Below are 15,667 nucleotides of genomic sequence, written 5' to 3'. Positions count from 1 at the left end.
ATACTTGTCCATATTTTATATCAAGCATCTGTTAGTATTTAAATATCTCATTTCAAAGTTTCAAAACTTTATGCTGGTCAGATCCCAGACATATTTCACACACATGGATTAACTGAAGAAAATCAAGGCAGCAAACCCCCAAAACATTAGCAAGTATAATGATGTATGAATTGCCAAAATTTGCTTATCTCATATCAGACTCTACTCATAGAGCCTACATCATCTGCATTCCTGGTTTTTTTCAATTTCTGTATCTTCAGAAGGTATACAAAGAAGGCCATTACATAATCCAGTGTTTTTTATAGCAAACTAAAACTACGCTGAAGAGATTAAATGTTGGAAGCTATTCTTAGCCAAACTAATTGTAACAATTTCACTAAGAACATAAGCTGCAGATGTCACCTAAGGTAAAACACAAGATGATGGAAGAGCTAGTAAGACGAAAGTCTACCGACTACAGAAAAATAGCAGGTCAAATTACATAAAATTATGGAATTCTGCCCAACGCTCCCCCTAGTGGTTTTGCTCACAGAGATGAGCATGAAGTGCCATGCACGCAAAATCCTGCAGCCTAACGACAAAACGTCCCGTTAATAGGATTAAGTACCTTCTCATCAGATAAGTAGAACATGGCAAAATCCCTGACACTCCCAGCAATTAGATCAGAACACAGCCCGACCCCTTCCTGACGCAGGGAGCAATTTTGCAGAGGAAGTGTTTCAGTATTAATGGTAAATATGTTGGGGTTTTTTACTTTTCTTTGGTAATGGGTTTGTATTTCTTTGCAAAGTTAATTGGTTTTTTGCTAGAAATGTAAAGTTACAATATGCAAGTAACTATAGAAGTAAATCCAGGCTATAAATAAATCCAGGCTCTTAACTTACACACACATTTGTAGCTGATAACTGCATCTCCAAGGAGGCTATACTGGCTAAAAAGGCACTTAAATACTGTGTTTACTTAATCAGATGAGAGCTAGAAAGTGTAGTTGCATGGTTTCTAAAAAATAAACCTTTCTCCTCTAACTGCTCTTGGGAGGGAAATAAAGCAAATGGCATTTCTTTCCCCTATTTTGTAGGAATTTCTTTCCATTGCTGATGTGTTTGTTTACAAAACTGATCTAATTGCCAATTTCTTGGCACACCTGTTAGTGCATCTGCTATATTAAGTATTATCCTGAAGGACAATGAAAGGAATTGCATGTTTGGAGACAAGGAAGGGAACAACATTCTAGAAATTTCCCTTTTTAAATTTGGCAATAATGTTTAGCATGGATGCATTTACAATATGAGCTAAGAACATAGTGTGAGATCAGTAATTAGTGTGTTTCACAAGGCAGAAAAGGGACAGACTGGGCTGCATAAGCTTTCAGTTTTATATATATATGTCCTGATTTTGTTACACCACTCTGCAAACTCAGTGAAATGCATCTAGTTAGTCTGAATAGATAATTACAATGAGGTCAAGCTTCTTACTCATGTGTTTTCACTAACAGTAGCACTTAGGTGCATGTTACAGATCTCAGAAACCATAGTTAAAGTCAAAATTAATGGGAACTTGTATAATACTTAGTAAACATTACACCTAGGCATTTGAGCATCATGAAGATGCTTACATTTAACTGCACCTACCTGCTTCTTTTACAGAAAGAACATGAAGTCCTCTTGGTTATTTATAATATATGTGCTATGGCTGAATGGTCATCAGTGTGCACCGACAAGGCAGGAGGAAATGAATCTCCGGGAAAACCTGAAGCGTATGTATGCTTTTCTTACCAGGGGTGTGCTGGAAGCCCCTGGGCCCACATTCACAGTCTCCTGGTGCATTTTGACTTCCACACTCACTGGTGTCAAGAGGATCCGCTTTCATGTGTGGAGCTTAGAAACCACCATACAGCTGACTACATGCATCCACACACGCACAATGGGGAGATAAGAACAACCGGGATGAGAAAGTAAAGGGATTAACAGATAAGCATCCCCTTACAAAAAAATATTTACAGCATTTTTATAGGTTATTTTGTCCCTCATAGATCATTAGAATATAAACTGAAGCCAAAATTCAATTCAACAAATTTTGAATTATTTTGTTTGTTTAAATAATCTTTGAAAATGCTTATTCTACAATTATATACTTTGCTGGAAAACATGGTTACTACAAGTAATCGAAATAAAATTACTTAATTTAGAAAAAAGTAGCTATTATGCACATACTCACCGTTAAGCATGGCTTTACTTTGTGGATAGGAATCCCAAGAGGAACAGCCATGAAATATTCCTTTGCTTCGGTCTACATTAATAATATTGCTGTAACAATCAAAAAGTTCGGGGAACGGAAGAAAGACATAAGAGAAGAAATGACTGGCATGCTTTTGGCACTCTCAGAGATATGTGTTCTTTACTTGTTTTGTATAGCTCCAGTGATATTCAGGGTATTTCTGCAAAGGAAACAAATACAGATAAAGCATAAGCAATCATGCAGAGCTTCAAGGTGCAACGTCTGGGCCAACCCAGGCTTTCACCAAAACTCTATGGTCATTACTTCACAGGAAGTCTAGAGATTGTATTTTTCTGCAGGTTGAAGTCACCTGTGATCTACATTTTCAAAATGTAAAGGGAAGCTGTCACAGGCTGCTTGGAGATCAAAGATAAATATACAGGTTATGTCATTAGAAAACTGATGAGTAATCCTTGGAGTTATCCAAAACCCAGGATGAGGACCTGAGCAACCTGCTCTGGTTGACCCTGCTTTGAGCAGGGGGGTTGGACTCCATGATCTCCAGAGGCACCTTCCAGCCTCAACTGTTCTGGGATTCAGTGATCAGCACTGGGACAGCCCAGTATATAGCCTGAGTTACACACAGCTGATTACTGGCAAAGGCTCTGGGCCAGACTTCCATCTGACGGAAATTGTCTTGGCTCTGTTATTCTGCATTCACTATCTCAAGATTTGGCTCTGCAACAGTAGGGAAACAGAGCTGTTTCATTCTCCTTTGTCATCAGTGCATGACAATTTGTGATAGTGTTAAAATCTGATTAAGTCACTGTATAATTTGGATTTTTAGTATTATCTGAAGTTGGAGAGAAGTATGTAGATGAAGAAGTAAAGAAAGCCTTGACTGGTATTAAGCAGATGAAAATTATGATGGAAAGAAATGAAGATAAGCATGTAAATCTGATGAAAACCTTGAAGAAGAGCAGTGAAGAAAAACAGGTAACTGAAGTGCATCTGGGATTTTTTGTTTGTATTTTTGTTAAGTTGTGGCTATTTTTAATCAAAGATGAGGCAGGTCATACATGGATTTAGCCTACCTCCTGGAAGTAGTAGAGCATGCCATTGTGTTTAGGCCAATAAGCAACCCAGAAGGGATCCCTTGGTGTCTCCCCTTTTCTGGGAAGAATGTAAACCACATTGTATGTACACTGAGCAGCATACACCTCTTTATGTGGTCACAGGATTGACAGGCAATCTGCTTCTGACGCTTTCTCTCACTGCCAGAAAAAACTCTCATGGCACCTCTATAGAGGTTCTCACTGCCTGTCTCCTGGAAGCAGGAGTTGGGCTAATAGACATCATTTACTAGCCTACCAGGAACCTGGATGTTCACATTTCAGAAGAAGTTAAAACAGTAGTTTATATTTGCCAATTTCTTAAGAAAGAGCTTGCCTGCTGGCAGGACCCTAGCAGACTGAGGCTTCAACCCTGAGGGAAGCTTTCAGACTGTGCTGGAATAAAGTACTGAACAAGAGCACCGTCTGCCTCACTGGCGCCTCTTCCAGATAGCATGGTTCTTTTGAAAGCTACATGTGAAAAGTTTCTGTCTTTCCTCAGAAATACAGCTTTCTAACTGAGTGGCATACTGTTAATTTTTCCCTGTGGCTGAATGTCTAAGCTATTTCTAAAATGAAACTGAAATAGTGAGCACTAGACAAAATACAGCTGAGTTACCACTAGTTAGCAAGTTACCTTCTCTCAGCCCACCCTGGCTGCAAGGTAAAACATGTTGTCTGACACAACTTCCCTTGAGATTTGAGCTCTCTCACTTTATTCTGCAGTTGGGAGGTAGCCAGCAGCAGCCTAGGCATAGTCAAGCTGATGGTAACCACCATGTGGAAATACAGAAGTTCCACGGTAAAAGGAGACATTAAGTGCTGTATGAAGACTCAAACATTACTTTGGAGAGAGAACCTGAGTTTTGTAACATCCAGAAGGCACAGCTGCTGCAACAGCAATGTGTTGAATAAAGTATCGCACTTACTGCTTATTTCTAGAAATCCCCTGCTTCACTGAATTCACGTCAAGGCAACTACAAGCAACTGTATAAAGGTGTTTTATGCAGAAAGCCCAGCAGCTCAGCCCTGCATGTCTTTATACAACTCAGGCCATAAGACGTTTCCCAGCTTGCTTTGCAAACTTTTGACCTTCAGAAAAATATCAAAGCCACAAATGATAACATGCTCTAGAGAAAGTACAGGGGATCAGGGGAATTTCCAATGTCCTAGTGCAATGCCTAGGCTCAGAGCCATGTGCTCAGATGATCCTGAGAAACAGACATCACTGTATATTTAAAAAAATACTAAGATCCTAACTATTGCTTTCAATGAAGCTGAAGGAAAATTCCCTCTTGGCCCGACATCTGGTAGTTAGTTTAAACTATTTGTATTAGCAAGCCCAAAACTACCTGATAGCTTTCTAATATCTTTAGGAGCACCAGTACACTCCCATGATCTATGCTGTTGCTAGCTCTTACTGGATGATTTCATTTACACAGAACTTACATCCACAGCGAGAGTTCATAAAACACTGAATAAATGTATTAGAAAGATCAGAAAATAATAGACTATGAAGACCACAGTTACTGTCTCCACCAAGCACATTCTGACAGTTTTCTTTTCTGTCAGCCTCTTCTCTGTTGAAATGCTGCCAGAAAGGAGTAAGACTGACCAATTAAAAAGTTTCTGTCATACTTAGGAACAACTTGGAACATTGTCTGAAAACCTAAATTATTAAAATATCTTGTACTTGCAGAAAGAAATTAATGATGTGCAATCTACTTCTATAGGAAAAACTCTTCTGTCTTTCCATTGCCGAGTCTATTCTAAAATGCTGCTTCTGATCTGCTCAGCTTTGTGCTCTACCTGATGAAGAATGATCCAGTAAATAGAAGCAGCATTGTAAAATGCATCTTGTTTCCCTTCAGTATGGAAGGAGTGCCTCACAATTCCACAAGAGCAGGAAGAAACCCTCTCACTACTGTCTTTTGATTAGTATAATCCCAAACAGAGGAAATGCTATACTTCTACATATTTCCACATTAGAGAAAGAATTTATGTATGGCAAGGACCTAGCCTCATGAAATATCAGTCCTTTAAAGAGTAGAGCAAAGCAACAAAAAAGGGCTATTTGTGGAACAGATGAATACTGCAGATATGATATGGAGAAAAAATGATGAAAGTTGAGCACATGACCTTGTGAGAGGTTGAATGCTTCTTGCACAGAAAGATGTGTGGTTTTTTTCATAACCTCAGAGATCCAGCTAGACTGTAGAGATCCGTTTGGTTTTGTAGACTGTGCCCTCTGAGAGAACAACATCAGAAAAACTCTGTAAGGAAAAGTTTTTCAATTTTCAGTTCCCTCCATATGTGACTGCAGCTGAGAAGTCAACCTACCCTAATGGTTAGGGATTAGCAAAAAAAGGAACCATAAATAGCCAAAATGAGTGATCAACACTGGGATAAGTAGTTAGAATATTAATCTGAAAATTGCCCTCAACTGAATCTTTTTTCTTACTTAGCAAGCTTTGCGACTTATGGATGAAGTAAAGGAAAGATTAGAAGAAGAAGAAAGACAATGTCAAGTATCCTTGAAAAATTTATGGGATGAATGTGAATCTTGTTTAGAAAGTACCTGCATGAGATATTATACAACTTGCAAACATGGTTTGTCAACATTTAGAACAAAGGTAGGAAGAAATTTTGTATCTGGAAATACTCTTGAATTCTCCTAACAGTTTTAGAGAGAGCACATCTTATTTTCTCAATACCCAGATCCGCCAGTTATATCAGGTTACTAAAATTAATTTGATTTGGAGAGTCTGGAAATGTGAAGTTTTATGGCAGAGATTACATGTGATTATATTCATTGAACACTGAGCCAAAATAAGTTCGGTTGCACCCTGGTGTGACTCCATGGACACTGTTTATTCCCCTGACTCCAACAGAGTCACTCCAGATGTACAGTGTTGTCTCTCACAGTAGGACTTGCATTAAGATGCTCAATATCTGTTTGTGAAAAATACCAGACAGATTCTTTACGGTCTGTCTGAAAATCAGCAGAGTTAAAAGTGTAGATATAGTTAGCAAAATTCCATGGGGAAAAAAAAAAATCACCTACTTATACAACATCATTCTTTCCTATATTTATTTTATTTTAAATCTCCTCTTTAAGTAAGAAAATAGCTTTAAAATGCTTAATTGTTTTTTAATAAAGGAAACTGTCAGCAAAGGAGATTCCCCTAATTCTACCAGAAGGAAAACATGCTTTCCTGGCTGGCATGTTATTATTACAAGACTTAACAAAATTGTTATCACATTTTTTATTTGGGCATATGCTTTAAGTGCAGCTGAACAACTGAAACTGTGCAATTAATGCTACTAAAATTTTAGCCAGATTACCTAGCTTTCACATCCCCAGGCACTGAAAAATACAATAACTTAAAAATTAAACATGGTGTGTTTCTGAAGTAACAAGCTTTAGAGCAAAGGTTTTTAACATTTGTACATATTCTTAAAACTATTCAGGTAAAAATGTGGAAGACATTACATTTAAGACTATTGATGATGCTTTTGGCTTTTTTGATACCTCTCACAGATACCTCAAATATACCTCTTGGACTTTCAAGAGTCTGTGGATGTCACGTTGAAATTATTGCAGTGAAAGTTACAGACTGCACTGTCACTGTCTTTGACCATCTTGATAACTTCCTCAGTGAGCTATATAGTTTATCTGAAGCTTTCAAAATCAGAAGTGTGTTGTGACCTAAATAATTTTTTTAAAAAGGAGACAAAGACAATAGCTGTGGCTGATGACACAGAGGCAGCAGGGGCAACACTGGCTTAGGTTTCACAATTCACCTTCCCTCTGAGCTGCACTACTGGTCAGATCAAGCAGCTGATCTGATTTAAAAAAAAAAAAAAAAAAAGTAAATGGATATCTATATGTGTGTGTTTGGCAGGGTGCTTCTTAACCCTTACCAGTTTTCTAACACCATGAAGTGTGACTCCACAAAACACTACATCTGCTCAGACAAAGGTAGGGTATTAAAGCACCAAGCAGGGAACCAGTGGCTGAGACCCAGGGACCGGGAACTTAGCAAAGCAGTCGACCCTCAGCCTCTTCCAGCATCAAACCATGGATCCGGAGCCACTGTTCCATTGATTTTAATGGGTTTCAGTTTGCACAAGGACATGAGGACTTGGCCATTGGTGAGGGAGGGTAGGGTGTTTACAGACCACAGCGAGAACAATTGCCTTCTGTTCCCTACACTGCACATAAGTACCACAGAAATGTTTCCAAGATAAAGTCCAAATTGTTTGTTGGAAGAAACCCAAACGCCGATACTAACTTTGAGCCTCCACAGATTAAAGGCCAACTGGCAAACCTTTTACTCCAGATCTGATTTGGAGCTAATGATTTAGACTGAATGTACTTTCACTCTTTAGAGTCTAGTGTCTTAAATTCAGAGAACATGCTGTTTGTAGTTACTAAGAGGGCATTGTTTCTATGGGTATTTGAAAGACAAAAATTAGACCCACTTCCCTGAGAGATAAAAAACTGATAACTTGTCAGGCAGCTGATCTATCTCCTTCTTATAAACAGGTTGAAGATTTTTTGAGGAAAATACCTCCACTTATTTTTACTTTTCATGAGGATCAAGGAAAAGACATCCAGTTTAACGAAAAGCCTGAGAAAGAGGATACCCAGCTAGTAAAAATGGAAGATTTATTTAGCCAACTATTATTGGACATGGGCTCAATATTTGACAGAAGTTTCATTTTTTTTAAGCAGATGCAAAAAGAGTTTGACCAGTCTTTTCAGACATATTTCATGTCTGATCTGGACTTGAATGAGTCCCCCAGCATGCCAGCTTTACCTGAGGACACCCCCAGAAATGACGGCTCACAGAAAGGCTGGGGTATACCTGGCTTCTTACAGATAGTTTTTGATTTCAGTAAGACGGTGTTTGAAGGTGTCACCGAGGTGATTACCGAAGTATTTGATGAATACAGAGATAACAGAAGAAATGTGCCAGAACAAGCCAAAGGCAAGTGTTAGAAAATGAAAATCAACTGCACTGTCAATGACATCAAACCCCTCGGGACTGCTAAACTATGTTTAATGATTCTGTTTGCAGTATGTTAGTCTGAGATACTGTATGAAAGCTCTGGAGGCTTTCTTGGTTAAACAGGCATGGGTCAAGGATAACTTTATTGGTTAAATGAAAGGGTACAAATCACCTAGAAAGCTCAGAGAAATGTCACAGGGGGACTGATGGGTCCTACACAGCCTGATTTTAATGGCAATTCTCAAAGCATTTGCAGGAGTTCTTCAGGAGCGCTGGAATTCATGATGGATGCAGGTTTTCATAAAGCTAACTGACAGGTCTGATCTCAGCATTTGTCAGGATATGATTTGTATCATATCATATTGACATGTCACCAATTCTAAAAAAAAGAGTGTAATTCTGTGAGATGTCAAGGGATATCCCTGCCCTTGCCAAATGACATTAAGCTCAGCCAGGCAGCTGCAAGTCCTGTTCCAGGCTACTCTAGCAATGTAGCGTGACAATCAAATACAGACTAGCCATCATGTTTTCCAGTGACCAGAAAAATTCTGGGTATAACATTGGTTTCAGATGATAACTCTCAATGGAGGAAAAAACACATGGTCAACTTTTAGAATATAAATAAGCCTTATCCTTCTTATCTTACTAGTGCAAATAGAAAAACAAGCATCATTCAAATACATGCTGGTGCCTGTCTATAAGGAGATCACAGTAAGCACACGCCATAACTCTGAGTGGCAGGTGACATAACCATTATATGGTCATAGAAAATAGAAAGTTAAGGGATTCTTCAACAGCATTTTTAATTTTTCCTGTATCATGACCCATGTTACCTCAGAAATAAGCTTTGGTACTGTGCTCTCATCTAGCTGTATGTGATTATGAAGCATCTTGACTTCTAAGGGTCAAAAAGATCTTACCAGAACTCACATGTTGTAGAAATAACGTGTAATAATATTAGCAATTGTTTGGCTATTAGTGGGCAATACGCTACTATGCCTTTATAAGGGAATATGCTATAGTGGCATGAATTCCTTGAAAGAAAACATGCTTTCTATTTTCTCCAGACTTCTACTTTTTAAAGCTTTATTCCTTTTTTTTTTTTTTTGGGGGGGGGAAGGCAGGATTTATGCCAGATATTTTGGATTAAGGGCAATTATATTCTAGCACACAGAGTAGGTAACAAACGTATACTTATCAAGACCTTAAGTTTAACAGCAGTCTAAATATACTGTGACTTCATTCTAGATCCTGACAGAAGTGGCACGTTCTCAAAAATTGTGTCAGGGCACCAGAGACCTCTGTGCAGGGAGCTTCGGGAGAACTCCTCTGGATGCCCACAGTTCCATGAGAGATGTCAGAAATGTCAAGACAATCTTTTGCATGGTAAATAGCTATTTTCCGGGTTTTTTTTCTGTAATGTGTTGATCACTGATTTGTAGATTTTGAGGCTGTCATTTTCTACTGTGCTGTTTCCATTTTTTTTTTTTTTTTGAATTAACATTCGGTCACTGAGTTTTTACTGTAACTATGGATACAAACACTATTCCTCATTCCAGATGATGTCAATTACCTTTCCCCACTGTCTCCACAGAGTGTCAGTATAACTCAGTTGTTAACATACCGCTGGCGGTCCAAAGTTCTACACTCTATAACAAAGTACCTATGTATTTTGTTAGTTACCATACTGCAGAGAAGCAAGAGGTCAGGCAGTAATCGGTCCTGCCTGGGTGCAGAAGTGCTGAGCAGAAAGTAAGGAGAAGCTCGAACTCCTGACTCCCGCTTCTCCTGCAGACAACCAGATGTAACAGGTAGCATTCAGCTCCTCACAAGGAAAGCAAGCGCTGAAGAGCCTGTAATTATTCTTTGTTGAACCATGTTGGCAAACAGCACTGACATGAAGGACAAAAAGGGTACTGCTTGTCCGTATGTAAGAAGATGGCAAAGCTCTGGCATGCACCCTCCATGGGCATGTGGAAAAAATTCAGCCACGGCACCACCTAGAACTGCTCTCAGGACTCCCGCTGCAGCATAACACATCTGTATTTCCAGAATTATTTAGGTCTTAGAAGCTGCAGAATATGCTTAAACCCAAATGTCTTCAGAATATCTCCACTGCAGCAAATACTAATGATCCAATGACACATTTTGAAAAGTGTATCAGACTACTTCCATCTCACTAAAAATATCTTTTTGTCTACAACTGTGTTATTACAGATACCAATTTGCATCTGTGGTTACTGTACTGTCAGTCCGAAGGTGTCCCTTGATAGTCCTATTTGACAGAGAATAAATTGAATTTTTCCATAGTAATTTTTGTATAGGTTTAACATAACATTCTTGTTTAAAATCTGTATTATAGTAAAGAAAAAAACAGCAATCTTCTGTTCTGAATTCATGGCAGATGATACTAGTCACATACTAATGTCTAGCTATTGTTAGATAAATATTAGGCCTTAACAATCAACAGGAATACTAACATACATTACAGGCTTTCTTGTAATAACATGTATCACAGAATCATAGAATAGTTTGGGTTGGAAAGGACCTTTAAAGGTCATCTAGTCCAACCCCCCTGCAATAAGCAGGGACATCTTCAACTAGATCAGGTTGCTCAGAGCCCTGTCCAACCTGGCCTTGAAAGTTCCCAGGGATGGGGCATCTACCACCTCTCTGGGCAACCTGTTCCAGTGTTTCACCACCCTCATCATAGAAAATTTCTTCCTTCTATCTAGGCTAAATCTACCCTCTTTTACATTAAAACCATTACCCCTTGTCCTATCGCAACAGGCCCTACTAAAAAGTCTGTCCCCATCTTTCTTATAAGCCCCTTTTATACATTGAAAGGCTGCAGTAAGGTCTCCCTGGAGCCTTCTCTTCTCCAGGCTGAACAACCCCAACTCTCTCAGCCTGTCCTCACAGGAGAGGTGTTCCATCCCTCTGATCATTTTTGTGGCCCTCCTCTGGACCCGCTCCAAGAGGCCCATGTCTTCCCTGTGCCGAGGACCCCAGAGCTGGCAGCAGCACTCCAGGTGGGGTCTCACCAGAGCGGAGCAGAGGGGCAGAACCCCCTCCCTCGACCCGCTGGCCACAGTGCTTTGGATTCAGCCCAGGGTATGGTTGGCTTTCTGGGCTGCGAGCGCATGTTGCCGGCTCTTGCCCAGCTTTTCATCCACCAGTACCCCCAAGTCCTTCTCCACAGAGCTGCTCTCAATCCTTTCATCCCCCACCTTGTATTGATACCGAGGATTGCCCTGACCAAGGTGCAGGACCTTGCACTTGGCCTTGCTGAACCTCATGAGGTTCACACGCGCCCACTTCTCGAGCTTGTCCAGATCCCTCTAGATGGCATCCTGTCCCTCTGACACGTCAACTGTACCACTCAGCTTGGTGTCATCTGCAAACTTGCTGAGGATGCACTCAGGGAAGAGATCATTCCCCTGTACTGGGCACTGGTGAGGCCGCACCTTGAGTACTGTGTTCAGTTTTGTGTCCCTCACTACAGGAAAGACATTGAGGTGCTGGAGTGTGTCCAGAGAAGGGCACCAAGTTGGTGAGGGGCCTGGAGCACAAGTCTTATGAGGAGTGGCTGAGGGAACTGGGGTTGTTTAGTCTGGAGAAAAGGAGGCTGCGGGGAGACCTTATCACTCTCTACAACTACCTGAAAGGTGGTTGTAGCGAGGTGGGTGCTGGTCTCTTCTGTCAGGTGCTGGAGATAGGACGAGAGGAAATGGCCTCAAGTTGTGGCAGGGGAGGTTTAGGTTGGATATTAGGAAAAATTACTGAAAGGATTGTCAGACATTGGAACAGGCTGCCCAGGGAAGTGGTTGAGTCACCATCCCTGAAGGTATTCAAAAAGCGCATAGACAAGGTACTCTAGAACATGGTTTAGTGGACATGGTTGGTGGTTGGACTCGATGATCTTGAAGGTCTTTTCCAACCTATATGATTCTATGATTCTATGATTCTATGTCATTGATGAAGACATTAAGCAGTACTGGTCCCACTACGGACCCCTGAGGGACACCACTTGTCACCTATCTCCCTCTGGACATTGAGCCATTGACCACTACCCTCTGGATGTGACATCCAATCAATTCCTCACCCATTGAACAGTCCATCCATCAAACCTGTATCTCTCCAATTTAGAGAGAAGGATGTGGTGGGGGGCCTTGTCAAAGGCCTTACAGAAGTCCAGATAGACAACATCCATAGCTCTTCCCCTGTCCACTGATGTAGTCACTCCATCATAGAAGGCCACTATTTTGGTCAGGCAGGGCTTGCCCTTGGTGAAGCCATGCTAGCTGTCTCGAATCACCTCCCTGTCCTCCATGTGCCTTAGCATAGCTTCTAGGAGGATCTGTTCCATGATCTTCCCAGGCACAGAGGTGAGGCTGAGAGGTTGGTGGTTCCCAGGGTCCTCCTTTTACCCTTTTTAAAAATGGGTGCAATGTTTCCCTTTTTCCAGTCACCAGGGACTTCACCTGACAGCCATGACTTCTCAAATATCATGGAGAGTAGCTTGCAACTACATCAGCCAGTTCCCTCAGGACTCTGGGATGCATCTCGTGAGGTCCCATAGACCTACATATATTCAGGTTCCTTGGGTGGTCTTGAACCTGATCTTCTCTTACAGTGGGAGGGACTTTGCTACCCCAGTCCCTGCCTTGCGGTCTATATACTTGGCATGACAATGGAATATGAACCATTAAAAAAAAAAATATTATCACAAGGAGATTATGAAGTTGCTATATGTAAAATCTACCAGTTCTTACGTAGCATAACCAAATCTATTGCCATGAAATATGACACAAACCTAAAAGTACTTGGTAAGTCATTGTAATACAGCAAATGGGATAATTAATCTATTTAGTCACTAGGAGCCTGAACTAAATCTACCAAAATAGGTCAGCAAGAATTACTCTTTTGTTTTTAGCATTATTTAAACACCAACTCAAAATATGCCCCCTTTTTTACAGTTTTCTATACTTCACATAGAAAGACAAAGTACAAGAGATATTACTTTCCTATAAGCTTTATGCTGGTTGTCTTTTCTAACAGATTGCCCAAATGTTCCCGAACTGCACATAAAGTTTGATGAAGCCTTTAAGCTGGTTAATCTCTCGGGGGAGCAGTATGAGCAGATTCTCCAGGTGGTTCAGCGTCATACAGAAGACACTTCCTACTTGCTAAACAAAATGAAAGAAAGATTTGGGTGGGTGTCTGAGTTATCCAACATGACCATTGGACCAGAAAACATTTTCAATATAGTTAAGGTAAGGGTTGTCTTCCAAAGGGAGCTATTGCACAGTGCTGTCTTTGACGTATGCTTTGCTCCTACTTAACGCTCTTGGGGATTGTGGATGTTTGTACACGTGTAATGTTTGGTTATTATAATACAAAGTTCCTACTCATCTTGAATTTATGTATGCTTGATAATCTCTCGATGAGCTGAAACTCCAGAGAGTAGAAACTCTTTTGCTCTAAATCCTTTTAGTCTGATAGATGGCTGACAGGCTAACCTGAATCACTGTCTGGTAAGAGTAAATTGACACTAGCAGCTTTGACTGGCCTCAGATTACCTTCACGGATAAATTTCACTGTACCAGTCAGTAACACATCCTTATTGGATCACTGAATGTTTAGCTATATGTCTATGTCTGTACCTATATATCCCAAAGCTCAAAGAAGGCAAATGTTATGCAGATTATTGCAGTGGAAGCTGCATATCTGTAACAGCATCTGTCAATATTCCAATAACTACATCATGATTAACTATATCTCACACACAAGAATATATCCAAGGTAAATTCAATCCATTTTCCTGGGCAAGGGATAAATCCTATTCTCCCTTCCAACTCAGATATCCAACGTACTACTATTACTACAAGAACTTTATATGAAATGATTGTGCAATCCACCAAAAAAGCACAAAATAAGGAACAAGGGGCCAGGCAATATTTAAGCACTATTTCCCAACCGAGCCTGAGCTATCTGCTCTAGAAAAATAATGATACAGAACTAAGTCTGGTTTAGAAAAACACATAGGAATTAGTAACTTCAATCACACAAACTTTGTCTTGAAATTAGCGGGATGACTCACTCACAAGTTTTCATTAGGAGAACAGAACCTCTTTATAGATGTAGTTCATGGTATAAATATTAACATGCAGTTCTTTAATATGGTCTTGCACTGGTATGTCAGCTCTTCTCACCACCTACCATAAGCTTTGGTATAAATTCAGACACCCACCGTCTTTTCAGAAGAAAGTAATTTAAAGAAAGTAGACAAGTCTAAAATATTCCTCTATTTAATTTTCCCCTATTAAAGACAGTAGGCACAGTAGGTATAAACAAAACTGAAAGTACACAGTAGTTTGTAGTGTCTAAAGTACTGATTTGTTCTCTTCTAGGTGGTACCAGGGGATCCCTCTGGTAAAAATGAAACTGTGGTAGATGTGAATATTCTGACTTCACCTACTTTCACCATTAAAGTTCCTCCCAATTTAGACCCAAAGAGTGCTGAATTCATTGAATACATAGCTGGAAAAGCACTGCAACTATATAAGCAGAATTTTTAAGTGGTAAGTTCATTCTTTTTCCTTTCACAGAGAATGCAATTCTTCATAAAGAGGTGCTTACATTGCAATAAACTTTAGTTGGAACAGGATTCAGTCTTGGTATATACAAGACCGTCTCCTCAGAAATGACACATTGATTTAGACAAACACAGGCATTACGGAAAACAAACCCAAACGCTCAGTATTCTAGTCTGCAAAACATAGACATGATGATATTAAAAGATTTGACTTATTTGACTGTGAAACCCTTGATCTTTAAGTAACATCTGGGATGAGGTAATGTGATGATAAATATTCCTTCAGAAGAGGATTGCCTCACAACCACAGTCCAGAGCCTTGGCACTGGAAACCATGTCTTCGTGTTCATTAATCACGAATTAACTGGAATTACCACTATTCATTATGGGTTTTATTTTTGGTGGAGTTTAAGAGTGTGCTCTGTATTATTTTTGATGATAAAGGAGTGCAAAGTTAGAGTCAGCACCAGGTCTTGAAAGAGCTCTCTTACCATAACATTTTCCCATTAGCAGCACTCTGCTCAGATTAACAGTGTTTATATAGTCTGCCGTTTGACTTGTAGAAACATGCACAGAAAGATCGTCCTCATGGGCTTCTAACCATTTTTGTAGAAAGGGCTCACACAGGCCTCTCTCTCCATGCTTAAGAGATTTCCAGATGGGGAGGGAAGAACCAGGCAGAGAGGCAGGACTAAACAATGCTTCATATTCTCTAACCTCACAGG

The 15,667-nt window shown here is 40.0% G+C and overlaps 1 protein-coding gene across 2 annotated transcripts; it reads left to right on the top strand.

Annotated features, from left to right (window-relative positions):
• The first annotated feature begins 1,653 nt into the window (after positions 1-1,653).
• CLUL1 (clusterin like 1) lies at positions 1,654-14,925 on the top strand. 2 transcript variants are annotated; one of them, XM_075024297.1, is made up of 7 exons: positions 1,654-1,756; positions 3,065-3,213; positions 5,795-5,962; positions 7,879-8,323; positions 9,593-9,730; positions 13,406-13,620; positions 14,758-14,925. In XM_075024297.1, exons 1-7 carry the CDS (start codon positions 1,654-1,656, stop codon positions 14,923-14,925), a joined length of 1,386 nt encoding a protein of 461 aa, XP_074880398.1. The 2 variants fall into 2 exon arrangements, with proteins under 2 accessions (XP_074880398.1, XP_074880397.1); XM_075024296.1 differs by having other exon boundaries at positions 7,879-8,329.
• The last annotated feature ends 742 nt before the right edge of the window (positions 14,926-15,667 follow it).

The sequence above is a fragment of the Buteo buteo genome, chromosome 3 (genome assembly GCF_964188355.1).
Source record: "Buteo buteo chromosome 3, bButBut1.hap1.1, whole genome shotgun sequence".
Classification (NCBI taxonomy): domain Eukaryota; kingdom Metazoa; phylum Chordata; class Aves; order Accipitriformes; family Accipitridae; genus Buteo; species Buteo buteo.
This window is presented reverse-complemented; position numbering and strand designations above follow the sequence as displayed.